This window comes from Notothenia rossii (genome assembly GCF_949606895.1).
Source record: "Notothenia rossii genome assembly, chromosome: 4".
NCBI lineage: Eukaryota > Metazoa > Chordata > Actinopteri > Perciformes > Nototheniidae > Notothenia > Notothenia rossii.
In genome coordinates this window covers 26540729-26568512 of record NC_136902.1, presented here as the reverse complement: position 1 = coordinate 26568512, position 27784 = coordinate 26540729, and the positions used below count along the sequence as shown (strand labels likewise).

Sequence of the window (27784 nt, the reverse complement as noted above, 5' to 3'; positions counted from 1 at the left end):
GAGGCAGATAGAGAGACAGATGAATGATAGTTGCTATCTCTACTAACATTCCCTTCTTGTTCTGTCATCTCTGACTCTCTATCTCTCTCAATCACACACCCAGACACAAGTAGTCAAAAGAATGACGTACAGAGATGTATTTACGGTACATGTTTCCAGGAAAGAAGCTCACACACAAAACTTTGCATCATTTTGTTCTCCCTTTTTGTCCTTTATGGTACAATTCTGCTCTTCGTATTGTACTGAAGGAGATATGTCTTCAAGCTTTCTCCACTGGAACCCTTTGATAAGTCAAGGAAAGATGACGCTTCCTTGTAGATAAATGCAAACTTCTGCTGTTTGTTTTTATCTGTGCAAGATAGCACACAACATAGAGGTTTAAGAAAGCCTGCTTTTGTTAACACTTAAATTAACTCTTTCCTCTCCTCCTCTCAGGGCTCTGGTGTATATTGCCCATGGAGCTGGGGAGCATTGTGGGCCGTATGATGAGATCGCACAAAGACTGAAGGAACTGTCCATGCTGGCGTTTGCGCACGACCACGGTGAGTCCCAAAAACACATTACAATACATTAAAACACACACCTGCAGTTCAAACAGACAATAGCTTAGCCTCAAAGGAAGCCCTGATTACGGTCCTGGTTAATTGTTGGGGGAACAAAGCCTGTAAACGAATTAGGCCCTGTGGTATATTGTTCTATTGTTCTGCCGCAATGTGTTTGTGTAGGTGGAGAAAACATCACAAATGTTAGTGTGGATTGGAGTATAAATTAAACCGCTTTTAGTGTTGAACTGTATTTAGGAAGCTCACCTCGCCGCTGTGAAGTCACACATTTATTTTCCAATTTGCCTTGAGTCTTGCATGTTGGTTGTGGCCAGGTTGGTTTTTGGGTTAGCAACCGTATTCACCCTTCCAAGGGCGCCAGAAGCAGGGGGCCATTGCCCCCCCCCACTTTACAGCCCTGCACCACATTTTCGCAGCAGCAGATGCCGCGGAACACTGTACATCCCGTTTCAAAAATTCCCCTCTACTCTAAAGTCGCATCTAAAAAGAACGCGATCTGATCTAGCTGTGTATATTTTTATATGTTTGATTGTTATATTCAATCTCATTAGCTTCAGGCATTTTTGAAGCTTGTAAAGGGAAGATGACAGCCCTCACTCGCCACTCTGCTCTTCCACAGCGCCGCTTCCCTTCCCTCCGCTGAAATTATGAATGTAAGGAGTATAGTAATCATAGATAACACGTCAGGGTCCGTTACAGTTTGTTTCCATCTGATTTCAAATAAACAGAGTCTTGGCTTTTAGAATATTAAACTTGTTTCGGCAAATTCAGATGATGAATACAACTTTGAAGCTTGTAACTGCATAATTACAAGCGGAGAACGGAGTAACTTGACGTCACAGCAGGCATAACGACAGTCGGTGTTTCTCGTGAGTGTTTTCCCCGGGAAACAAACACAATACACACAAACGCAAAAATACACAAGCACACACACACACACACACACTCGCGAGCTCCCCCCAGACCAGTAATCCAAACGAAAATATTTTCCCTCCGTAATATATTTTGATAATTTGCTCCGCTAATAATCAATCAGATCGATGGATTCCAGAGAAGAGGAAACTTTAAAGGCCTTTTTCTCAAAATGATGACTCAGTCATTATATAATGTGAAATATTTTGCTTAATATTTGGAGTACAACAACAATCCAGATATCATTAGAAAGCTATAATCTCCTCTTTCCAACAGTGTATACAACTCAAAATGTGTCTTCGGGTCAATGCAATTGATTTCAATGGAGCAGGTCACTTTGCACTAGGTAAAATAAAGCAGGCAGACATAACAGGGAGAATATTTACATTTTAATCCAATCAAATAGGACATTGTCACACCATTCAAATGTATCCATGTAAATTACAACCAATAAAAAAGCTTAGATTTGTTTATTTGTTACGTTGTTTACGTTATTTGTTACGTTGTTCTGTGTGTGTCAGCCATTAACCTAGATAGATAAACTTGCAAACATGTCAGAAGAACGGGCGCATAAGAAAACAAAATACAGTCAAACTAAACTGAAATTCAACAAATTGAATGTCACATCCCTGACATCCACAACTCCAGAGCCTGGCCCTTCAACCATAGAACCAGCGCAGCCAGATCAGGGCTCGAGTTTAAGGACCTCCCGTCGTCCCGGGGCCGAAAAAAATAGTGTCAGGGAGGATAAAAAATAATTTTGGGACGAATTTGGGACGAGAGTTAAAATAAAAATACCATGCTAACTCTACTACAAACGGCGATGAAAATGAAATCGACTGCACGTTGTGTGTAGCACACAATTATTAAACCTCCTTGTCAACATAAACACACAAAACATTTAGCAACCCGCGAAACACACACACACACACACTCACACACACAGAAACAGACACACACACACACACACACACACACACACACACACACACACACACACACACACACACACACACACACACACACACACACACACACAAACATACGTAAACTGTGTCCATGTGCTGTCAGCCAGCCGCACAGCTGGCTGTGCCCGCGAATTCCTGGCCCGCAAATTCGCGGGTCTATCTACAGTAGGCTATGTACTGAGTGTGTGTATTTCGCGGGTTGAGTGATGTAAAATGACAATGGTATCCCGTGGAGGAATTCTGAAATGTTTTACCTTTACATCACAAAAACGCACAGCAGAACCAGACCCTGGAGCGCCGGCCTCTTTATTTACTTACTCCACTTCATCCCCTATGGGTAATAAGGCTGAGATGAGAACCCTCCATCGTATTTAATCCTTAGCAATATGCTGCGCCTCTCCCCATGTATGGATGGGTACCGAGCCCCGGTATTAAACGGGCTCCGCCCGGGCCGGAATTATTAAAGACAGTGGTAACGTTAAACTCCGACGTTATCTGACTTTTTATCGGTACTGGAGACATTTAAAAAATATATGTCATATGTAGTATTGCTACATAAACATTATATCGCAGTTTTAGTTTATCCAACTCCGTTTCTAATATGCAATAAGACTACAACATGCGTCTATGATGTATTTTCGAGCTTTCCAATCCAGACGAGATCTCTTTCTCCCCCGTCTGTGTGCGAGGGGGCGGGGCAGTTTGTAAAGGTCTCCTGACTGTGTTCCAGACTGTCCTCCTGGTTAGTGGTTACTCTGGGTTCTGTCTTCAGGACAGAGTGTTGGATTTTTTTTGTTAATTGGATGGGACTTGATTTGATTCAATATTAGTAATTTTCTCGTTTGTGTGTTTGTTTAAATATATTTGGCCTTTGTCATGTGATTGCCTGATTTACTCAAATAATAAGGTTGATGAATTATCATCTAATGATTTGTATGATGTTTTATTTATGTTAAAGGTCACTTTGAATGATTTTAACTAATGATAAGTAGTAGAAAAACTAATATTTTAAATTCGGGACGGTCCACATTAATTTCGGGACGGCTTAGATTGTATTTCGGGACGGTTCCGGGAGGATGGTGAAAAAAGTTAGTCGAGAGCCCTGCAGATGAACCCCAAAGCAGCAGCTCTGCGGCCGCAGAAATTGTCAAAACCGCCGGCATCGTTTAACCAAAACAGGCCGGTTCCGACTGCATGGAGGTTTGTTGTCGGGACATTGAGACGGGCAAATAAAAGCTTATTTGGGCAAAGAGAAAGGTACTTCAATACAGAATGGTACAAAAACAGAGAGTGGTTAATTCTTTGCAAAACCACTAAACCAGCCTTTTGTGAAATATGCAGATTTGCTGCTGTCAAACGGCTTGTAACTTTCTTCATATGTGGAGATGACAGCTTTTTAAATACCGGAGTTAATAACTGGAGCTTTTCACAGAGAGTGAGTGTGTTCAAAAAAAGTGCGCTTGCTTCAGTCAAACACCAGTCAACATTCAGCTTGTCAAACAAGAGCGGACACAGTAACATTTGGAGCGTTAGTTAGAATGAAACGGTTCGTTACTCACAAATCAGATTTAGTCAGAAATCGTGAGAAATGCGGGATAAATATGACCCTGGGAGGAAAACGGGAGTCTCCCGCGAAAATCGGGAGGGTTGGCAAGTATGTCACATACACACGCACTTTTTGGCGCCCCCACTTCTGAAATGAATCCTGCGCCGCTGCACCCTTCTCACGTAGTCAGCGTTCGGGCATGCGACCTCGGGTGCCACTTTCTCTCTTTAAGAATAGTATTTGTCCAGAACTTGATCAATATTTGGGATTGGGTGAGGGGGCTTGAGAATTGGTGGGACTGTGTCACTTCGCTACTACAGCAAATGTCTTCGTCAATTCTCCTACCGTAACTTCCAATAAGTCTTTAGTGTCTGACATCAGCTCGAGTGTTCTCCTTGTGTTTTGAGCCCTTGCTCCAAAGTTTCATTTAAATATGTCAACATATTCTGTCACTGCAATAGTATCACAACCGTGCAAAATTCCACCAGAGAACTTTACAGATGTGTTGTTAAGTTCAAAATGAAGGTTGAGTTTGAAGATGGGCTTGATCTCAGGAAGGGGAACAAAGGGGACAGTTGTTGGCCATCCCACTTTACACCCCTGATTATGTCATCCCATTTTAAGAGTTTCTTTAATTAGATAATGTCAATCTTTTTGCTGATCTATAACTCCACCAAGGGGCTTTAAGGCCCCGTCCACACGGAGACGATATCATTTGAGTTCGTTAACGTTCTCTATCGTATAGACCAGGGGTCGGCCACCATTGGCCCGCGGCACCGTAACCAGTGGCACACTAGGAATAAGTGGAGTAAGTGTGCAAAATATTTACATTTTATTTTCGGATCCTGTACGAGACCGCCGTCTGAGTGCGTCTCCCCTTTACTTGCAGAAGGAAGCCATGCACGCAACGCAGCCCGGCTCTCTTTAACTCCAGGTGACTTTCTGCCGCTTCCCTGATTTCCTGATCGTTTCAACATGGAGGAAAGCACTGCTCCAGCGCCGGCACTTCACAAATTGCAGTACCCATAAGGAGCTGTACAAATGCCGCAGTTTTTGCGTGGCTGTGTCTTTAGTTGAAAGCCCAGTGGCGATCTGCTCATCTCTCATCGAAAATAATATGCTATACAGGGGCGGACTGGCCATCTGTGTGTTCTGGAGAATCACAGAACGGACGGTCGTCAAAATATTATTGACAACTCACGATCGTCGGCACACTGATCACAATTTTTTTTTCAATGGCACTTCATATCAAAAAGGTTGCCGACCCCTGGTAGACGGTTTGTCCACACAAGGCCGACATAGAAATGTGGATTCGGAGCCCGAGGTGTATTTTGTGGCGGAAGTACAGCACCACTTACAGGCCCGGCATATGTACTAAAGCGTCTCCAGCTGGTCGAGCGGTCTCGTGTGGACGGACATGTTTCTTGTGCCGTTTCTGTGTGGACGGAAGATTTTTTTTAATATCGAATTTGGTTGGTTTTCGTTTTCATCTCCGTGTGGACGGGGCCTTAATCTTCAATGTGAGGTGTTAACAGGTCCTAGTTACCGCAGAAATATGTGAACTCATCAGCCTGCGAAAAGAACAACATGTGAAGAATGGAGTCATCCACAGGCAAACAGCAGAGAGAGACAGAGTGTGACAAGATAAAGAAATAAAGTCTCTGCTGCAAATGTGGAAATATTTACAGAGGTAGTCATCTCAATACAAAGCAGGCAGAGGTGAGATAACAGAGAGTGAGTGATGAGGATGACTGAACCTGCTCAAACAGGAACAGTTTGTTATGTGACTCGCAGTAAAATTTCACACTGTTAAATGAAAAATACTGAACTGGAAGTCCCAGTGGCAGAGACACTAGTTTTTCATCTATCTATAGCTCAGTGACACACACACACACTGCCTCAGGGAGCCCTTCATAGAGTTCAGCACACATTTCCCTTCCTGTTCTTCTGTCACACTTTCTTCTGTCTCAAATTTATTTATTTCTAATTATAGAGGTCTTATTTATTTACAGCCTGCACATACTGGAGATTTATTCCATCTGTCCCACACCGCAGCTATTTACCAGAGAACAACCTCCAGAAAGAGCATGGTGGCTGATTAATTAACTCAAAATCCAATTGCAGACGAGCTAACTTTGTATTTAGCCGTCACACAGTGAACATTTTGGCCTTGTGGATACAGAAATGTGGACATATCAATATATATCATATCAATTTATGATCAAGAAGTGGTGAAATAATCAAAGTGGATGTTTATGCAGAGGCAGAGTTAACAATGAGAGGACCTGCCTGATGATGTCTGGGAATGTTAATAAGATTAGGGCTTGGCAATTTGTGAGTTAATTAGTTTGTGCAAAAAATGTTTTCACACAGCTTTGATTGGATTAAAGTGGCTTGCTTAGAGACCATTACTGGGACAAAAGAGTAGTTTATTTAGTGTTTGATTGGGTTTATTTCAGACACCAAGCAATCAGTACGCCATGAAAATCACATTAATAAAAAGCACGTCAGCATCAAATAGCATTATTAAGAGTATATATTGTATAGTCTGTTTATACATCAGCCTCTGGTCATATGTTCCAACAGAGTAATAGTTAAAAATATAAATGTATTGACACTTTCTTACAGCTACATGTAGATACTGTAGTACATTATTGAACCAGTTATTCTATGTTTACATGATGCAAGTAATGGCTTAACATATTTTGGTTTTATAGATTTTCTTTAAGATGAGCTAAAAATATAACTTTTGTTGCATTTTAGAGATTAAATATTGTTTCAGTTAAACAACAAATCATCAATAAATTAAACAAAAATAAAAATAATCATAATCTGCTGAACGCATTTTATCATAAGATATACAGTAAGTTTTCACATGAAATGTGGGCCCCTATAGACCCCATCAAATGCTTCCAACAGACATTTTAATGATCTATTTCTCTCAATACAAATCAATTGTGCCTTTTTCTTAAGCTGCAGCAACCTTCTAATGTAATAAGCGTGCAAAATTGATCTAATTCATGCCGCAGATAATATGAGTCACCTGGGGCGCCTTTGTTATATAATCATATGTGAAATCCAATTAACTCATCACCAAGTAAAAATAAAAAACATCATATCAGCCCTGATGTTTGCATATTGCACAGTTCCAGGCGATCCCAGTTCTGCCACGTCTGTGTGTGTCTGCTCATGTGTGACTATTTGTGTGTGTTGGAGGGTAATAACAGAATATTTCTATTCAGTAGAGTGTGGGGTCATTGATCTGAAGTGGAAGGGGATATGGTTTCCATCGATCTGAAGTTTGCAGTGCTGCATCACTCGCTGCTGGACATTGATTTACACGCTTCAGTATTGACGAGCAGAAAAGTGTTTAGCGTTAGACCTCATGGTGTACATGTCACACACACACACACACACACAGAGATTACAGAGCGAGATGGTCTGAGCTGCACAATGTTTAGGAGCTCAGTGGTGTTATTGGTTCAGTGGTCGCCATGGAAACTCATTTTACCCCTCAGCCACTGCTGCAGAAACCTCAGAGGAGAAGACACACACAATCTACAGTGTGTATGCATACACACATGCATATTGATAGTGATATTTTCCATCCTCTCCATCTCTCAGTCAAATGTCTCTCTCCTGTGGCTTAGTCTGGTCTGGTCCGTCTCTCCTCCTCTCACCCCTCCTCTCACCTCTCCTCTCACCCTCCTCCCCCACTCCTGCCTTCCCTCCAGTTCTCTCAACTTTAAACTCCCTCTGGAGTGACGTTTGGGATTTTAGCCTTTGCAGACCATTTACATGCACAAAAAAGAACACACTACAAGGAAAAGGATAACCATAAATGACACAATATAATAATAAAAAAACATAATATGAATAAATGAATGAAAAAATCAAATGAAGATTCAAATATTGTTTGATTTAAAAAACGCTTCGCTGACTTTATAATGAATGAATTAATGTGCATAAAGTTTCTCACTTTATTTGTCACATGATCCCTGTTTGCCTTCTTATTTGTCGTGCACGTCCTTCTCCCCACTGATAGAGCAAGGCATATCAGTGTTTATGTAATACAGTCAACTACTGGATTTTTTAAATATATGTATCTCTTCCCTATGACAAATTGTGTTTTGAAATAAGTGTTGAAGCTATGATGGATAAGCAAGGAATTACCCGTCTTTTTTTCCTCCTTTTGCCTTTTTTGATATATTAATAACCTCTTAATATACACTCCAGATGTATAACTTTCCTCACACCAGTCTCTTCTTCTTCCCTTCTTCCCCACACAGTTGGCCATGGTCAGAGTGAAGGAGAGAGGATGAATGTCAAAGACTTCCAGGTATACATCAGAGACTCGCTGCAGCACGTTGACCTGATGAAATCCCGCCACCCGGGCCTACCCGTCTTCATCGTCGGTCACTCCATGGTAGGACACTTTCCATGAAGCATTAAAGCTCATCTATTGTGCTATATTTTAAGAATATATTATAGGGCCATATCTATACAAAACATGTCTCTGAAGGGTTTTGCTCAAATTGCCAAACAGATCACCCATTCTAGCCCTGCCTCATACCCCTCTATTTCAGCCCTGTTACTAAAGTGCTGTTTATAAGCGCTAAATGTTGCTAATCTAAACACAGACCATATTTCTTCCAAAACACCTTGCGCATTGTTTCTGATACGGCGACATTTGTGATAGGGGACGATAGGGTCGTGGGCAGACCGTTGCCAGGAGATCAATGTAAAGCCAGCCCACATTTTAGTAACGTAGTCATGACCGCAGCAAATCTGGATCAGCTCCGTTGTACCCCCGTTTTTAGAGATGTGGGTAAGGAGGAAAAGAGAAGGTTGTATTTTTGGACACTTAGTGAGTCTCCTTACGCACCGTGGACACGTATTTATATAAAAGACATCAAAAAGTGCATTTTGCATAATAGGTGACCTTTAAGCTGTTAATGGCAGATTTGACTGTGGGTCAGTCATTGGGTTGTGTTTTATTCTAATCACATTATTGTATTTTTTTGTAAATAGCTCTGATGCTTTTGTTGATCTTTGTGTATCAGCTTTGTTTGGTATGAAATAACGTGATATTGGTTTAGAGTTTCAGTGTGCTTGACACACACACTAGAAACAGCTGCATGAAATTGAAGGGCGAGTGCTTTTGGAAAATAAAATACATGAAAAAAATAGATGAGAGGTTTTCTGCGACACGTGACATTTAGATGAAAGAAATGGCACACGCTCTTCTTGAAATAGGAAGTGGTTTTATGTCCTAAATTAGACAGCCATGAAAAACAAGTCCTTGGTGTTCACCAAAACATGACTGCATAATAACAATACAATCAGGGTGTTTTAATATCACAGGAATTGTTAAAGAAATAACTGTAAAACCAACAGATCAATCATTTCTGTATTATTAAAAACTCCATGTTTCATCTGCAGAAAAGAGTTCAGGTTAGGTTTGCCTCGTGGTGCTTCACAGTGAGCTTACCTTTCACACAGTGACACAGATTGTACCGCTGGTCGCTGGAAACCTCCAACAACACAGAAGCAGGTTCAGTGACCTGCACAAGGGCAGAGTGTGTGTATTTGTTGAAGGACAGGAGACAGTGTGCTCACTACCCGGTCTGACAATATCATTACGTTCACCTGACCCTCTGTGTCTGGGTTCACCTTTACCCTAAATTAAAGGCTTCCATATGTAGTGGAATATGTATACTATACTATACAACAGTAGTTGTCTTAACACATTGCAATCTTTTTCTGTTTTTATTTATGGAATATGGGCTTTTTTTCATTATTGTGTCAATTACTTTTCTCTGAATCTATTTATTATTTTGATAAATAGTTTGACATTGATACACCTATTTTCTCTCTGGCAGATCATCAATAACACTTTCATATCTATGTGTAAAATATGAAGTAACAGCCAGCAGCTCAGTAGCGTAGATATGCGAAAAAAGACGACCTGGCCCTGTCTAATTGTAACAAAATCCCTTCTGTCGTTTCCCACTTTTGTCAGTCTCATTGCTAAACTAGTCTAACAGGCTACTGTCAGTTGCTTTAGATGTTATGTACAGACATGAGAGTGATATCAATCTCCTTCATTTAATCTAGGTCAAAAAGCAGTACATATTTTGTTCTAACTTCTGCTTCAGCCCAAGTAATAACTTGTTTTTACCGACGCAATAGTCCAAAAGTCAAAGACATTCAAGATATAAACAGACGAATTAAATACATCTAAATCTATGAGAATCAAGTTTAACAATTAATTCATTATTAAAACGGAAGAAACACATTAAGTTACTGTTGTTAAGAAACACAAATGTTCTTACAATCTCAGTCTTTATTTGGATTTTGAACTTTAGGGAGAGCCAGGCTAACTGTTTCCTTTGTTTTCAGTCTTTATGCTAAGCTAGGTTTTGTACAGCCAACATGTTTTTAACATACAGCCAATCTTGAAAATCAGTTACAAATCTGAAAACATATTTAATACATTATTTATTTCCCATTTGAGCTCCGTTTCAGGAGCAAATTGTGTTATAAGTGTTAAGTATGTGTCTTTGTGAGAGCTACAGACAGTGTTGATCCAGAACTCTCACTGAGAAAGAAATTAATTACACATGTTACCAATCACCATTATGGCTGACCAGGGAATGTTTTTTAACAGATGCGTTTATCAAATTTTTCACAGAACTGCAATGAACATCACGACCTATCACTGTTAGTACTCTCAGTACAGCCAGCAGAACACAAACAGTATTGATGAGTTATATAATAAGGGGTTACTGTCAGTGTTTGTAGGTCCAGTCAATTTGTACTCCCATGAACTCACTTATGTAAGAATAACAAGCCGCTTAGACTCTGCATTCATTCAGAACGCAAACATGTTTTTGTTTAATGTTGTAGAAAGGAACTTCACTGTGTGACGCTGACAATTGAGCGGCCCGACCAAGCAAGGAGGAAGAACGTCCCAAATATAACCCGGTGTGGGCATTTATTAAAGCATGAACACAATGACACACAGCCTCAATCCTGCTGTTGTTTCCTTGAGCACAACCTGCAGAGCCTAAATACACACACTAATCAGCAATTAGACACAGGTGAGGGGGGAGGAGACAACACAGGACACCAGGTGAACATAATCAGGAGCAACAGGAAAAACGGGAGGAGGAACACTTTTAAAAATAAACCACATGTGCAATATACACTGAACAAAGATATTAACGCAACACTTTTGTTTTTGCTCCCATTTTTCATGAGATGAACTCAAAGATCTAAAACATTTTCTATATTCACAAAATAACCATTTCTCTCAAATATTGTTCACAAATCTGAACAAATCTGTGATAGTGAGCACTTCTCCTTTGCCGAGATAATCCATCCCACCTCACAGGTGTGGCATATCAAGATGCTGATTAGACAGCATGATTATTGCACAGGTGTGCCTTAGGCTGGCCACAATAAAAGGCCACTCTGAAACGTGCATTTTTGTTTTATTGGGGGGGTCTGGGGGGGTCCGAAAACCAGTCAGTATCTGGTGTGAGGGTTAGGATTAGGGTTAGGGTTAGGGTTAGGGTAAAGTTGTGAATTGTGGCCCATGGTGGTGTTGGGGTTATGGTATGGGCAGGCGTATGTTATGGACGATGAACACAGGCCACTCGATTCACAACATTACCCTAACCCTAACCCTAATCCTAACCCTCACACCAGATACTGACTGGTTTTCGGACCCCCCCAGACCCCCCCAATAAAGCAAAAATGCACGTTTCAGAGTGGCCTTTTATTGTGGCCAGCCTAAGGCACACCTGTGCAATAATCATGCTGTCTAATCATCATCTTGATATGCCACACCTGTGAGGTGGGATGGATTATCCCAGCAAAGGAGAAATGCTACTTATCACAGATTTTTTCAGATTTGTGAACAATATTTGAGAGAAATGGTTATTTTGTGTATATAGAAAAATGTTTTAGATCTTTGAGTTCATCTCATGGAAAATGGGAGCAAAAACAAAAGTGTTGCATTTATATTTTTGTTCAGTGTACAAGGCCTGAAACCGTCAGTCCACAGTGAGTAACAGAAGTTACCTTCGTCACACACTGACACAGAACAAGTAACATGATGTGCTGCAGGAAACAGGATGCCCCACCTGCGTTAGTCAGACATGTTTCAGTACAAACACAAATACGCAGTTTATAGCGTTTTAGCTGGAAGTGTATTTTCAGAACACAAAGGATAAAAGCAAATTCATTGCAGAACCGATCTGCGGCGAGACGCATGGAGCCTTGTTATCTCGCAGCGCAGCAGTGATTCAGTGGGCTCCTTTGATTCAGCAAGAACATGTCTTTCACAGAAGATATGACAAGCTTTGAAAGAAATGTATCTACATTATTGAAAAAATATATAAAGTATCTCTGTATGTTCGAAGCGTTTCACTTCAAGGCAACCCTTTGAGTGAGCAACCTTGGCCTATAGGCACAATTTATATAGGTTTATACTTTGAGTGTATTTATTATTCCTCGTGAACTGTATGCAGTCCCCAAGCACAATGTAGCTTTGTCTTTTTTATTATCCAATGCTCCAGTCACATGTAAAGCATTGTTTTCCCTCTTCCTGCTATTGAGCCTTGTGTGTTTTACATTTAACAGGCTTCTACATTTACGCCTTCAGTTCAGCTTTTACTTTTAAACACTGATCCATTTCATTTGGGAGTCTGTTTTTCCATCCTTTTATGGCCCTAGCTTTCCAGCAGCACTGTATTTATAAAAAGACTGATGCTGCGTTCAAAACAATCTGAGGACAAACAGAGTTGGGTAAATGAAACGGTGGGATACCAGATGATGTGTCTGTTGTCAAAGTGTATACATATTAAGGCAGAGCTGACTGAAGCAACAGCAGCACTTCCCGCATTTCCTCCTTCTCTGCTCATCTTTTTCCATCCCCTCTTAGGTCTTTCCTTCCTTCTGTTGATCCCCAGTCTACGTCAAAGTCCACCTGTCTTACCGTCTCCTACTTTCACTTCCTGTCTTCTTTTCCCCCCATAGTACTTCCTGTCATTCTTTTGCTTTGGTTTGATTTTCTAATTTCCTTTTTTATGGCCTTTATTGTTCTTTATCTCCTCTACTTATCTTTTCTTGGAAACAAATGAAACACAGACATGAAAGTTTGGGAAACCCAACCCAGATTAAATGTTGTGTAACTTCCCAGCTTTCCAGTTTTGTGGCTCCTCATCCTGTTTCTGTTATGTGTTCTCCGCTTGTATGAGTCTTTGTTTAAAGAGGCGAAGATGACGCAACAACTAGAAGAACATGTGGATACACCCTGTGGATTCTAGAGTATTTACAGGGACGCTGTTCCAACGATAACATCCTGCGGAGACTGCAGTTAGCGGCCCGGACATAGTGTAGATAGATGTCCTAAACTCACACATCATCAACCCTGTCTGCTATAAATCAAGTGTATGAAGTATAAAATATGTGGACAATGATAATGTAAACAAAACAAAAGCACATTACAACTTGGTTAGTTTTGAATAAAGTAAATATGGTTTTAATTCAAATAAGTGCATTTCTAATGCGACTTTAGTAATATATGTTAGTTAAAGCAAGTCAACGCGACTTTTATTTGTTTATTTGACACATTTTTCGAACATAAACTCCTCCCTATACGAAACCCCTCAAAAAACGTTTTTTTGTTGGTGTACGGCAATATAATTTTATAATTAAGCCAGTTGTTGTTTCAATCAAAAAGGTTTAAACATTTGACACTCAGGTTAAAGTGTAAGCAGTTCTCCTGATAACATTGAAGAAAATAAATGTACTTTCATAGTAAGGAATATTTGTGTACATTTAAATTTGCATTTTAAGCTTAGCCTTTTGGCATTGCTAATGTCAGTCTTTCTTTCGGGCTAACTGCTTTGGTCCCAACAGAAATATCTTAATATCTACTTGCTCGATTGGCAAGAAATTATGCAAAGACATTATACCATGGCCAGAGGATGAATCCTAATACTTCGGCTATCCTTTGACTTCTTATCTAGTGGCCTAATCAGGTCAACAGTTGAATTGTAGGCTACTCTAACTGATGCTACTAATGACTAGCAAGTGCATTGTGATATTTTTAGCAAAAAGTAGTGTAAGTCATTGACACTGCTTTATTTGTTACATTTGAGGGCTATGTATATTTTATATATTTTGTATTAACTTTTTTTAAAGAGTAAAAATGTGGACTACATAGTAACGAGGAAGTGATTTCAGACACAGCCTATACATCAGCATTATAGCATCCATATTGTTAGCATGTTGGCGATCAGATGTTAGCATTTAGCATTGACATTCACAGCATGACTGTTAACTCTTATGAAATCATTTTCTATCTAAAACAAGTGATAATTGGAGTTTATGAATCTGAAAATACTGCTGAAGAACGTGAAGAATTAGTTAGAAAATACCCACAGCTCTCACCAAACCCCTGGGCTAGGGAGTTAACACGTGAAATAATAAATACTTACAAAATATTAAGAGTTAGAAAATGTGTTGCTTATGTGTCTCATAAACAACACTATTTCACAGTTTTCTCTGCATCGTATTTGTTTAAGCCGTGATTAAATAATTGGAGCAGTTAGTTGGCGTTGTATCAGCTCATGGGAATGCTGACAAATGCCTTCATCTGTGGCTCCTTCTCACTCTCACTCTTCCTCATCTCTGTGCTTCTAACATAAATATTTCTGGCCGAGACTCATTTGTCCTACTTCTTCCCTGCCAGAGTTTTATTTAGTTTAGTTTTAATGTTTCATCACTATTTAGGGCCTTGATATATTCGGATCAGCCGTCAACCATCGATCTCTCTCCAAGTCTGTTATATTTCCCTAGTTTATTTAATATCAAGCCAAATTAGATCTTGCAATGTCAGTATACCAGCTGTTTAGCTGTATAGTCTATATTTTGTCAGCATGTTGGCTCCTAAGGGAATTTTTGACAGTTTGAGTCCACCCACTATCAGCTGACAGACATACAATGCAAGTATTCATCGTCTTTAACCAATGTTCAGAGAGAGAAAGTGTAGAGAGGCCTTTAATCAGCTTCTTAAAGGACTCCTCTGTCCCTTTCTTTCTCTCCCCTATTCACACTTATCTCTCTATATCATAGGAGCCCGATGTACAGTACATGGTTGTGTCTGCATGACCTAGAATGATCTTTTGTACCAAGTAACATTGAGTCATGCTTAACCAGAATCAGATGTGATGTGTTAATCAAATCATCTAGCAGAAATGTCCCCATTTGATCGAGTCCTGGTGTTTACACGTGGATGTTTCAGTGTGAGCTCATGTGTTTTTTTAGTATGTGTTGGAATGTGTGTGCAAGGGAGAAACAGGCCTCTTTCCTAACTGTGTGTTTTGTGTGGGCATATGCAGTGAGTGCTTTAGAAAGTGAGATTTTCTGGTGAGAAATGTTTTATCTCTCAGAGCTTCTTTTCCTGTCATTGGCCCCAGCCTGATGAATATTCAAACAAGTGACAAAGAACGCTCACATAAACAAAGTTGAAGCCAATTAGTCTCTAGAAGAAGAGAGAGAGTGGGAGCAGATTTCCCTATGCAGAGTCATGTGCATGTGTGTCTGTGCCCACCCACACTTGCACTTGCTCCATCTGAGAAGAGAAACCATGACAAAGTGAACCGTGGAAAATCGATTTGATTCCTGGCCGCCACAGAGCTGCTAATTATCATGGCCTTAACATCACAGGATTTAAATCACAATCCCTAATGTCAGCGTTGGTGCCAAGGTGTGGCCCTGCGCTGCTGTTCGCTGCAACCACACGGTGCACGCTGTGCCCTGGGGCCCTGGGTTCACGTCTCTCTCCCAGTCTGTGGAGCAGCTGTCACAAAAGAGCAGGGTGGAAATTCACGCTTGTCTCAACAAAAGATCGATTGTTTTATGTTCGTCTTGAGCTTTGAGGACTTTTCCCACCGCTCCTCGCATCACAACCTCTCACCTACTTTGCTAATACACTCCAAGTCTTTTGTTACAGGTCGAAAAAGGAGCTTATATCATATTCCCGACACAGAGACACGTTTTTTCTTCAGTTTTAAACTTTTGTAACTGCTTTGATTTGAAACTCTACGCCTTTGCCTGTGGCTCTTTCTGTTTTAAAACGTATTTGATTGGATATTGTCCATCTGGAAACGTTCACCAGTGGCGGGTTTTACAGTTAATAATCTACAAAAGTCAAACAACTTCTACCATGACCTTCATTTCAAGCTCTCTGTGTAGGTGTCAGATCAATTCCCATTCCCCAAGTATTCAAATGAACTGAAAGGCTTACCTGCTGCAACACTGTTTCACAAAGCAACCAATGAGATGCTGATTTCAGGTCACATGACTGTCAGTTATACAAGCTGATACTCCTTATGGTCACCTGACATCACAATGAATAGCAAACCGCATGTGATATGGATCCACTGAAATTAAATGTTTAGATTGGTGGTTAAACTCATACTTTTTTGTGTTTGTCTGTTGAATAAGATTCACTTTTGCATACCCTGCAGTAATGTTGGTTGCTTTGTAGCTGTGGTCAGGGATAAAGAGTTACAGAAAGAGAGTACTAAAGATGATTCCAAAATCAAGAGATTAAAACATGCAATTCTGATGAAATATTCTCTGCTTTTTCCCACTCAGGGTGGTGCCATCTCCATCCTGACGGCCTGTGAGAGGCCCAGTGAATTCTCTGGAGTGGTTCTGATCGCTCCGATGGTCAAGATGAACCCGGACTCGGCCACACCGTTCAAGGTAAAGCACTCCTTCTCTCCACCGCTCTTCACTTTGGCTCTCTTCTTTTCCTCTCCACTTTAATTCATATTGCAGTCACACTGTTCAGTCAGTTAACCCAAGAGTCATTCTCCTTACTCCGCTTAGCCCTGCTGTGTGTGATGACTCTGATACTGACGTGTATGAAGTGTCTTTCACGGGCAAGAATCAGGGGAATAATACAATATTCCAATTATTCATTACTGTACAATAATGTGGCGAGAAATAAAATACAGAGGGATAGGAATATTTATCAGGAGTATGTAAATAAACTGAAATGCTCTTTTTGTCTTTTCTTTTGCAGGTTTTTATGGCAAAGGTCCTCAACCACATGGTGCCCAGCCTCACTCTGGGCACCATCGACTCCAAATGGGTGTCACGCGACATGAAGCAGGTAAGAGGCGCCGATTGTATGTTTTTGTAAAAGAGCTGTTTTGTTATCTTTGATTGAAATATCAGGCACGGGTGTTGCAGAGAATCTAATTTACAAAGTCTCACAGAGGAAAGGGTGTGTGGTTTATTTGTGTGTTTGTGTAATCATGCAAAAACTTCAGTTACAGTCCCAGGAAGTTCACCCAGCCTTTCCTTTTGTGTGTGTGATACTTTGTGTTGATTGTATTGTGTTATCTTTAATGATCAAAACAGGTGTATTTTGTCACCAAAAGAAAAACATTCCTTCGTGTGAACTGTGTGTATTTTCAATGAACCGTAGAAGAGATAAACACACTTGTATTTGCCTGTGTGTGGGCAGGAAACAGAGTATACGTCCGTTTTGTGGTGGTTCTACAGTTGGTGTTGTGTGTGTACATACTTGATATGTCTTTAAGTTATTGCACAACAAAGCCGGCCTTTAAGAAAACTTTGTAATCACAATAGAATCCCACATCCTGCTGCTGACGCTTCCTTCAGTGTGTTGGAGGAAGTAAACCTACATATATGTTTCATTAAAAGATTAAAAAAAAGTACTTATTTTTCTCATGAGATGGTTAACAGCTACAAAGCCAAGAAAGGGACATGGAGGGGGACATGGAGGGGGCAATAAATGGGCGGCTCCTATATATTTTTTCATTAAGGGTTTTTGGCTTTACAACTACTGTAGTTTGAAAAATAGAGATATAGGGAACTGCATTCAATCCTTTTAATGTGTGTTAGTCCACAAATTAGGCAATATAGCTATCTAGTGCACCATCTTCACCTAGCCCAACTCCTAAGCCACACTCCAGAAGACTACTCCCTCATGAGGAGAGTGGACATTTGCTCCAGAACAAGTAATTTATTTCGATCAATTCAACTCAATGTTTCTCCCAAAACCCTAAACAGCAGATGACTATGGCATGTGACAAACGTTTTTGACAGGATCTGGCTATTGTAAAGAAAGGTATACTTGAGACAATGTGTAAGGTGTCAGTTTTGGAGCCATTGCTTTAACCCTTAAGACTAGACGGACATATTGTGCATGATTGGGCAGTGTCATGCAATAATAGTTTTCCTCACAATCTTTCATATGCTTTGGGAAAAGATTCACCTTTACTGAAAATAAGACTTTAATCATGGGACAATGTTGTTTTATGTCACATTATATCGTATTATTATTTGTATTTAGTTGTAGGTAATCCTAAATAATAATTCCCCTGCATGAATAAGAGATCAATACATTTTAAAATAGCAACATCATGTGAAACTGTTATTTCCAACGTGATATATCCTGTGTTTTTCAAACCAGGCTCTAGTTTTATCTTTTAGCATAATAGCAGAGACAGAAGGAATAAGACGAAGAAGCTTTTTCATGTGAATTATGTGAGCATATTCAGCCGGAGCTGACCAATGAAAGTTCTTGCGGTCGCCATGTGGTTTTGGTGCGGAAAACTGAAAATGTTGCATTTTGAATGTAGCTATCATTGTAAATGTAGCTATCATATGTATTACTTCAGGCAGATGTGTAAATGAAGCTTCAATTTGAATACATGAGGATATAATGTGCAACAACATCTAACCAAGCCCCTGGGATGCTCAGCAAGGCTCTTTATGATCAGCTTACAGTCATTCATTATTTAAAGCAGTAGTTCATATTGCCCAAGAGTGGCCATCAGCTGTGTTTACATAATAAAATTAATAGAAATGGGCATGTGTGTGATGATGTGAGAGCACATGTGGAACTTGAAATCATTCATATTTAATGTAAGGGAACTGTGGGTCCTCATTTAGTTGTATTACCATTAGAGCTTCCTATCCATTTATTTATGAACCTAACTCCAATTTGCCAACTTTCATAGTTTTCCCTATTCAAGGTCCTCTATTCTCCCATGGAGGCCCTTATTTTCTTGACTTTTTTCCATATTTGAATTCATCTACAAGGTTTATTGTTGTGGTTATATAAAGATGGAATAAATAACAAATCAGAACCAGCGAGATATGTGATAAACTTTGCTCAATAACTCTTATATTTATTTTTCTTGCCAGGTGGAGGCGTATGACGCCGATGAGCTGAACTTCCACGGGGGCATGCGGGTGTCGTTCGCCATGCAGCTGATGGGGGCGGCGGCGCGCATCGAGAGGGAGATCCCCTCCATCAGCTGGCCCTTCCTGCTCCTGCACGGCGACACCGACAAGCTCTGCGACATCAGAGGCTCCAAGCTGATGCACGAGAACGCTGCGAGCTCCGACAAGAAATTCAAGGTGAGGAAGGGCTGTTCAGTGAAAAGCAGTAGGACTGTCTGGAAAGCTAGGTCAAACAGAAGAAATCTTCACATTCAGACAAACCTTGAGACCAAAACATTGAGAAATAATGTATCGTGTTGAAGGGTTGAAGGCAAAATAGTTTTGCTTTTGGATCTGACCGTTACATAAAGTGCAACTTCAAGCAGTGTAAAATGCATACAGAATACATTCACCTTTGAAAAGCCAGCAGATGGGCAGAAGGTCCATGCCTAAACTAAACTATGTTGTCAGTCAAATTTATGTTCAGCCTCCTCACACACATTCTGTAGTGCTGAGTCTCGCATGGTTCACTGACAGACACACTGAAGGCTACATATATATAGATGGATTCTTCCTATTCGCGGGAGACTGTGTGTTTGTGAAGAAGGAAGTTCACACGCTCTTTTTAAACCACATGGTCAAACCAAGAGGGATGAAAAATGTAATTATGGCAAGTAAAAAGAAAGAAGATGTTTCCTAACCACTTCTTATCTTACGTGTTGTTCCTCTTTTCTATAGCATCAGGTGGTGCTCATGACGTACATGGACTGCTTTAGCACATGTCTTATCAGAGACATACAATTGGTGAACCAAATATTGAACCGAATGTTATCAGGCGTCAGTTCATCACAGAAAAGTGTCTGTTTATTTTGGTTTTGAATATTTCCTTGCAGGTTTAGCTAGCATGCTGAATCTGCCTGAAATTGGACAATTCTGCCCACACACAGGCAAATACAGGGCGGGGGCCTGCAAGTGTGTTTATCTCTTCTACAGTTCATTGAAAATACACACAGTTCACAGGAAGGAATGTGTTTCTTTAGGTGACAGAGTGCACCTGTTTTGATCATTAAAAATAACACAATACAATCAACACAAAGTATCACACACACAAAAGGAAAGGTTGGATGCACTTCCTGGGACTGTAACTGAAGTTTTTGCATGATTACACAAACACGTACAAATAAACCACACACCCTTTCCTCTGTGAGACTTTGTAAATTAGATTCTCTGCAACAACCGTGCCTGATATTTCAATCAACGATAACCAAACAGCTCTTTTACAAAAACACACAACAGGCGCCTCTCACCTGCTTCATGTCGCGTGACACCCATTTGGAGTCGATGGTGCCCAGCAAATCCTTTCTATTAAAAATGTAATTTTTACTTTTGAATACTTCAGTACAAAGGATGTATTGAATAATTTAAGTGATATACGTATGTGTACACATATAAATCATTAGTCAAAACAGGGCTAAATTTGATTGAATTATAAAAGGTATATTTCGCAGATAAACCTATTAACCCCGCCCCCTTAAAAAAAAAACGTCTCTTTTGAACGGCTCTCGCAAAGGAACGGAGCCAAAAGATCTGGCTCTCTTCAAAGAGCCATAATTCCCATCACTAGTAGGACTGCCTGGAAAGCTAGGTTAAACAGAAGAAATTGTCATATTGAGACCTTGAGAGCAAAACATTGGGAAATAATGTATCGTATTGAAGGGTTGAAGGCACAATAGTTTTGCTTTTGGATCTGACCGTTACATAAAGTGCAACTTCAAGCAGTGTAAAATGCATACAGAATACATTCACCTTTAAAAACCCAGCAGATGGGCATGCCTAAACTAAACTATGTTGTCAGTCAAATATATGTTCAACCTCCTCACACACATTCTATTCGCGGGAGGATGTGTGTTTGTGAAGAAGGAAGTTCACACGCTCTTTTTAAACCACATGGTCAAACCAAGAGGGATGAAAACTGTAATTATGGCAAGTAAAAAGAAAGAAGATGTTTCCTAACCACTTCTTATCTTACGTGTTGTTCCTCTTTTCTATAGCATCAGGTGGTGCTCATGACGTACATGGACTGCTTTAGCACATGTCTTATCAGAGAGATACAATTGGTGAACCAAATATTGAACCGAATGTTATCAGGCGTCAGTTCATCACAGAAAAGTGTCTGTTTATTTTGGTTTTGAATATTTCCTTGCAGGTTTAGCTAGCATGCTGAATCTGCCTGAAGTTGGACTGCAGTTCATTTTAAAAGACGCTGTTCACACAGAACATCATAGCAGAAGAGAAAACAAGTTTCCTCCTGAAATATGACACTCAAGGCACTTATCTCAAATGACCCAGTTTTTAACATCTTCCTCGATGCGTACATCCCATTTCTCTGACTCTCTCTCATTGCTGCTGTCTGTTCAGGTCTTCGAGGGGGCCTACCACGCCCTTCACCACGACCTCCCGGAGGTGTCTGAGTCCACGCTGAAGGAGGTGACCGGATGGATCACAGATCGCATCCCAGCTGTGACATCGCCGTAACCACAAGGCTCCTAGAAACAACCTGTAGGAGCTCCAGGGAAATTGCCAACCTCGTCCCAAGAGGCATAACAACACTACTGCACTCTGGTGTGGGAAACACACTCGGGCCGATAGACTGACATTATTTTCTCAGTATAAAAAGTGTACTGACAATATCTTCCGGGCAAGAACTTAACAAACAAGAGTATATCCACCTCTCCTGTGTACCTATCAATCAACCCAGGTTATAGAGATTTTAATTGGATGATGGGGTCAGAAACTACTTCCTGTTTAAGATACTCAGCAGCTGGGATGTTTCCCTTGTTTTTCAGTCATGGGCAGATTTGGATAAAAATGTGGTTCTCTCCATTAGAGCTCAGTGAGATGCAGCTAAAGTGAAGTTTAAGCTACATTATGCTGGGGTTTAATGTGCAATATTCAAGTTTTTCCCTCAATTACATAAACAAGCCAGAGCTTTTTAAAAACTGATGACCAACGTAATGTAAGACATTATGAATCGGCACAGGCACATTTACTTTTTGCTCATGGCTCCTCAGCAGACAGGTCTGTCTCTGTCCGTGTGTTTAAGACCAGTGGATATAAAGCAGATTTTCAGTGAGACAGTTCAGCAAGCATCTGCAAGCTCTCTTAAAACGCTCCTCTGTGAGCGCAGTGTTTTACAAATGACCTAAAACACCACTTTTGACACTTTTATAGTGGCTCAGAAACTGTACTTTAAGTACATGTGTCTATGTATACATAACATATCCTCTCTTCCCCTCACTTTTCCGCATGTCCCTTTTTTCTTTGGCCTGGAGACAGATGCTTAGCTCTTAAACTTTACATATGTCGTAATCCATTTATCTGAATCGTGAGGCCTGAGGCTAGACCTCGGGCCTCACAATTTTAAATCCAGTAATAATCATCCGGCATGTTGTTTTACAAATTGAGTGAATCCTTCGATTGATCCTAGCAAAAGAGTCTTCTTTTCCTTGTTTAAGATATTTTCTTATAACAGCCTTAGGATTACTTCCCCAACACCTTCATTTACATTATAAGTTATAATATATTCAATCTCCCTCTGCAGGTGGGAATTACAGAAAAAGAGCAAAGTTCAAAAGGTCCCCTCTCTATGTGACCTTTGACCTTTCTGGTCCCAGTTGGTGACATTGTTAGGCTCAATCTCTGAAGCTGTAACTTCATTAAGCTCAGACCAGATGGAAAATGAAAGGGAACCCCCTCTCTGTTACTGAGAACAAAAGAAGAGATCTCTTCTCATCACAGCATCTGGCATCTGGAGGACACTTCATCCAGATCTTTTCATGTGGATGTGTCCGTTTCTTGCCTGGGAGGCCACAGTGGGATCCCAACCCCTCAGAACAATGCTGCAGTTATCATTTTGCTGGGAAAACAGGATGTGGTCCAGAATGAATTCCAGAGGTGAAGGGACATAAAGGGATGTTACTGAGATTTTAACTTCTGAACCTAAACACCGCAACAATCTAATATAATTCATTGATCTTAAAATACATTTTAGCAGCTTTGGGAAAGAGAACTACTGCATCCGCACATGATGGTAACTTTATAGATACATTTTAGTAGTTGAAGACTATTCTCCATCAGGATATTATTCCTGGAAGTGTGAAAGGGTTTGAAGCAGCTTTTAGTTAATCAAATTGGATTCAAAAGACATGGAAAATGAACTTGATTTGATTTTAGAATGGAAATAATACAAATAATTTAAAAGATGGACTTTATGGCAGCCATGGGAATAGCTTGGGCTTCATCTGATCGCATCTACAATAAAAGTAGCTGCAGCTGTGGTCAAACTAACATCTCACTTGTTATATATATCCAATGTTTGAATCTGTCAACTTTCAAAATGTTCTCAGCAGTGTGGAGTACTCAGAGTCAGCAGTGGCTGACGAAACCATAGCAATAATGTCACAGTAGCCTTTATTCTTGGTAGCCGGTAATTATAAGCTGGACAGAAACACACTGAGCTCATTATTTGATATTTCAGGTAGGCTGTAATTAGCAGGTATTGCTAAGCGTCCTGAGATTCCTCCACCTATTCATTTAGCATGAGGAGGAGTCAGGAGGCATTTTTTCCACCATAATCATCAAAGATGGGAAGGGAGCAAACATTGTGTGGCTTTCATATCAGTGTCTGACTTCAGACATCGTGCATTTCTGTAGAAAACACATCTCATTCCCCTCTGGCTCTTTTCTCTGTCACACAGAGTTCAAAAGGCCTCACGCAGAGAGAGTAGGGGAAGCACAGTGTGGTATCCACGCTGACCGTTACTCATGTGTAACCACGGCAGCAGGTCGGCGGCAACATAGAATTTTTCTTATTCCATTTGACATGTATAGTAACCATGGTGATCCCTACAAGACCTATAGAATGAGATGGATTTCTGGCTTCAGGCCTGCTCTGTCTCTTTTTCCCTCTCGTTTCCCTCACCCGGTCTCCTCCTGCCTCACCCCGTGTCACCCTCTCTCTCCACCTTTTTGTGTTGCTGTGGTGACCAGCGCTCTTTGTTCTGTCCATCACAGAGCCCCTTGTTCTGCCGTTAATTCCAACATCTCGTACTGTCAGCCACCCACACTGCCCCCAGTGCTCAATTATCAGAACAGCAACAGCTTATGTTCTTCTTTTCAGGCTCTTTGGACAGATAACTGTTTAATAGAGGACACATTGTTTAAGTCTCCACCGACTCAGCTAACCCTAAGCTACTAAATAACTTCAGGGATGCAAACACTTGATATTAATGAGTGTGTGTGCGCTAGTGTGACCCACAAATGCCCTGCAGACAGCTCTGAGGTGTTTGGCTATTTTTATCCTTTTTGTCTTTGATGTAGTGATAAAACCATGGAGATGCAATGAGACATTAATTATACAAAGAATGCTTTTCACTCTATCCTTTTTCAGGGTGTAAACGCATCCTCTTCCCTGCTTTTCTCAGTCCTCAGGCGAAGATATCAGGTTACATTGACACAGATTGAGATGTAATGTATTCACGGGTCCCAGTGGGAGTCAGACCCTTAACCCCAGCGTCTTATCACAAGCACTTCAAACACAATCTGCTCCTGATTGGGCGGCAGCCGGCACAGCACACACACAAAGGCTGCACAGTCCCAGGTATATTCAAACTGGTAATAGCACCCCTGCTGCACAATGGATTCAGACTCGTAGGATGCTGGGTAACAGAACGTCAACTAAATCAAATCTACCTGTCAGACTACAAGAGTGCATATTACTGCTATGAGGGCAAAGACAGATGGAGATGGAGTGAGAGGAAAAGAGAGTGTAGCTGACTGTAACCATGGCAGCACAGTTTTTGTTTGGATTTTTATCAGCCAGTGAAAGATGTGTATTTGTTAATGGTGCAGGATGAAAAGCGCTGTCAGAGCTGGTTGTTCAGTTCGCTGCTGTGAGGATTCCCTTTGGTGCGAGCGCGGAGATGAGAGAGCAGACAATTAGCGTCGCAGTGAATAATAAGAAACTCGCTGAATTTAAATCAGGCTGCTCTGCTGTTACTGACAAAACAACGTTTCAATTTTGTAATGATTTATTTCGAATTTTAGGGAGTTGCTATGTTTTTGCCCCCATCTATCCCTTGTTTTGATTTGAAAGTGGTGGATGTTATCATACTGAGAGATAGCCATGTACAGATGCATTGCTCTGTTAATATGTAATAATTCACTTGACTGTTAATACCTCTTTTATGTTATGAGTGAAGTTCTATGTTAAGTAGAGAAAATACAAAGGAAATAATTCAAAATGTGTTTTGACTTTATGACTGTTTCTAAGAAAAGAGCTTGTTATATATGATGGAGGACTAATGGGCACAGGCCAGTCTTTCTGTAATGTTATGAGATTAGAGTGCGCTGGAATAATTCAGTGCACTTTGCATGAATTAAATCTAGTGGCAGTGCTCAAACAGACAGCAAGAATTGAAGAGGACTTCTCCAAAATGCTGTGAATGCATGAAAAAAGGTTCTACCTTGAATTCATCATGTAATGTAATTAATTCACACATCCTCCCATTTAAATCTAATCTATACGTGTAGTTTATGATGCCATTTTGTAATGGTTGACATTGCATTTTGGAGCAAAAACATTCAAATCTGGCTGCTTTTAATAACATAAAACAATGTGGCCAGACTGCTTGATGACTTAACCTAATTGTAAAACAGTGTATAAAAGCATAGCATTGCTAACAACACTTGATGGAAATACAAAAATGAAGAATGCGATGTATTTTATAAATCTTCTATTTATCTTAGAGTATTTATAGGTATTCCTTTTATGTATAGGCTACTATATATTGATTACACATCATGACAAGGCATTTTTTATACCATAACGTTTAAACCATAGTCATATTTTGTCATTTTTACTTTTTATGCTACATGAAAGTCCACAATACTTTTTTTCGATAGAAACTGTCAGGGTTGTAAGTATGTACAGTCGGCAATCGTAAAAATGTATGACAATAATTCTGATATGATTATGCATAGAGAGTATTTTACTACTGTGGGTTTAAGTCGGCGTTGTGCGTCTTTGTGCAGTTTGTCAGAGAACTATAAATGTTTAAACCATCTGATATTAAAAACTGTTTTATAACAAGATCTTATCAACAGGGTGTTATTGCTACAGGTTTCGGGAAATCTTCTACTTCTTTCCCATTTACTTTTCAGGAACTTTCACATCAATCTTGAGGTATCTCCACTTACAAAATGACCTGGACGTGCTTTCATTAAACATTCTGTTACATTTTAAATCAAAGACAATGTGGTCAAATATCTTTGAGGACTAAACTGCTGGTATCAGGTTTTGACTCAAACAGCAAAATAAGCATTCCACCCAAATAAAAGATTTGTATGGGAATATGAATTGTCCTTTATTTTTGGATTGTGGCCTAGTGTTGTTTATGCCCCATTACAATTTTGAACATTTATCTAAGCGTGTTTGTGTGTGTGAGTCGATTAGAGTGTGTTTTGATATAAATCAGCTGTACAGAGCTGCGTTAAGCAGATCCGTTCCTCCGTTACTTTCCATTTCCTGGTTGTCAAATCAGTTTCTGTCTCAGTAATTGTGTCTGTCTGCTTGTGTTTCTCCTGTCAGTCTCTTTATATTTATAGCTTATCTGTCTCTGTCAATTTCTGTCCAATCAGTTTCTGAGTGTTTATGTGTATGCGGAGATAGTTCATAACTAAACACCTGTTTATTTTAAGTGCCTGTAGACACACACATAAAGGATAACAACACAGTTTTTCACATTACAGATGAGGTCCTCATCTGGTTAATGTATTGACTGTCACATTTGTGAATTAACCATTTTTTCCCATTAGTTTCCAGCAAAAACAGGAAGTTCTGTTGATCACATGATATCTACAGAATGGTTTGTAATACAAAACAACGAGACATGTTTTGGGGGGGTCTATCTAGACTGCCCTATTTGGCAATGTTATTCAGCCTTTTCTCCATTTGTACATGTTGAGATTTTATTAAAAAAAAGAAGTGAATACGAGAGATTACTATTTATGAACCTCCTTCAAAATGCAAAAGGCTGTATTGCACTTTTTTAGTTTCAAGTTTTAAACTTAATTTAGATTTAATCCAAGCAAACACTAATAATGAAGGACTCAAATATTTGCAGTTCGTAAACTAAGAACAAATAAAAAAATAATTACTTGAACTGTGCGCACAAAAATAATATTTCTGTCCATAATTACTTACTGGTAAAGATCTTGCTTAAAACACAGATATGTTATGAAAAACCATAGTCATACAATATAGTGTGATAGAGAAAAGCCTTCTCATATCATTATATTATAGGAAATACATGTAATAAATTATAATGAAATAAGGTATCAAGTGAATTGGGGTCTGTTTTAGAGACCGCACAATACCTCCTAACAGTCTTCAAGTTCCTTGAATGTTTTTTTTTTAATGTTAGATATTGTCAGAATCCTAAACATTTTTCATG

At 39.9% G+C, this 27784-nt stretch overlaps 1 protein-coding gene across 2 annotated transcripts in view; it reads left to right on the top strand.

Annotated features, from left to right (window-relative positions):
* Positions 1–26682, top strand: part of mgll (monoglyceride lipase) — a 46173-nt gene extending 19491 nt beyond the window's left edge. For both annotated transcript variants that reach the window (XM_079678141.1, XM_079678140.1), the window contains 6 exons: positions 436–542; positions 8279–8415; positions 16665–16775; positions 17098–17187; positions 19254–19469; positions 21690–26682. In XM_079678141.1, the coding sequence (XP_079534267.1) occupies positions 436–542; positions 8279–8415; positions 16665–16775; positions 17098–17187; positions 19254–19469; positions 21690–21806 (778 nt within the window). In that variant the 3' untranslated portion in view covers positions 21807–26682. The remainder of the gene's footprint in view (positions 1–435; positions 543–8278; positions 8416–16664; positions 16776–17097; positions 17188–19253; positions 19470–21689) is intronic.
* The last annotated feature ends 1102 nt before the right edge of the window (positions 26683–27784 follow it).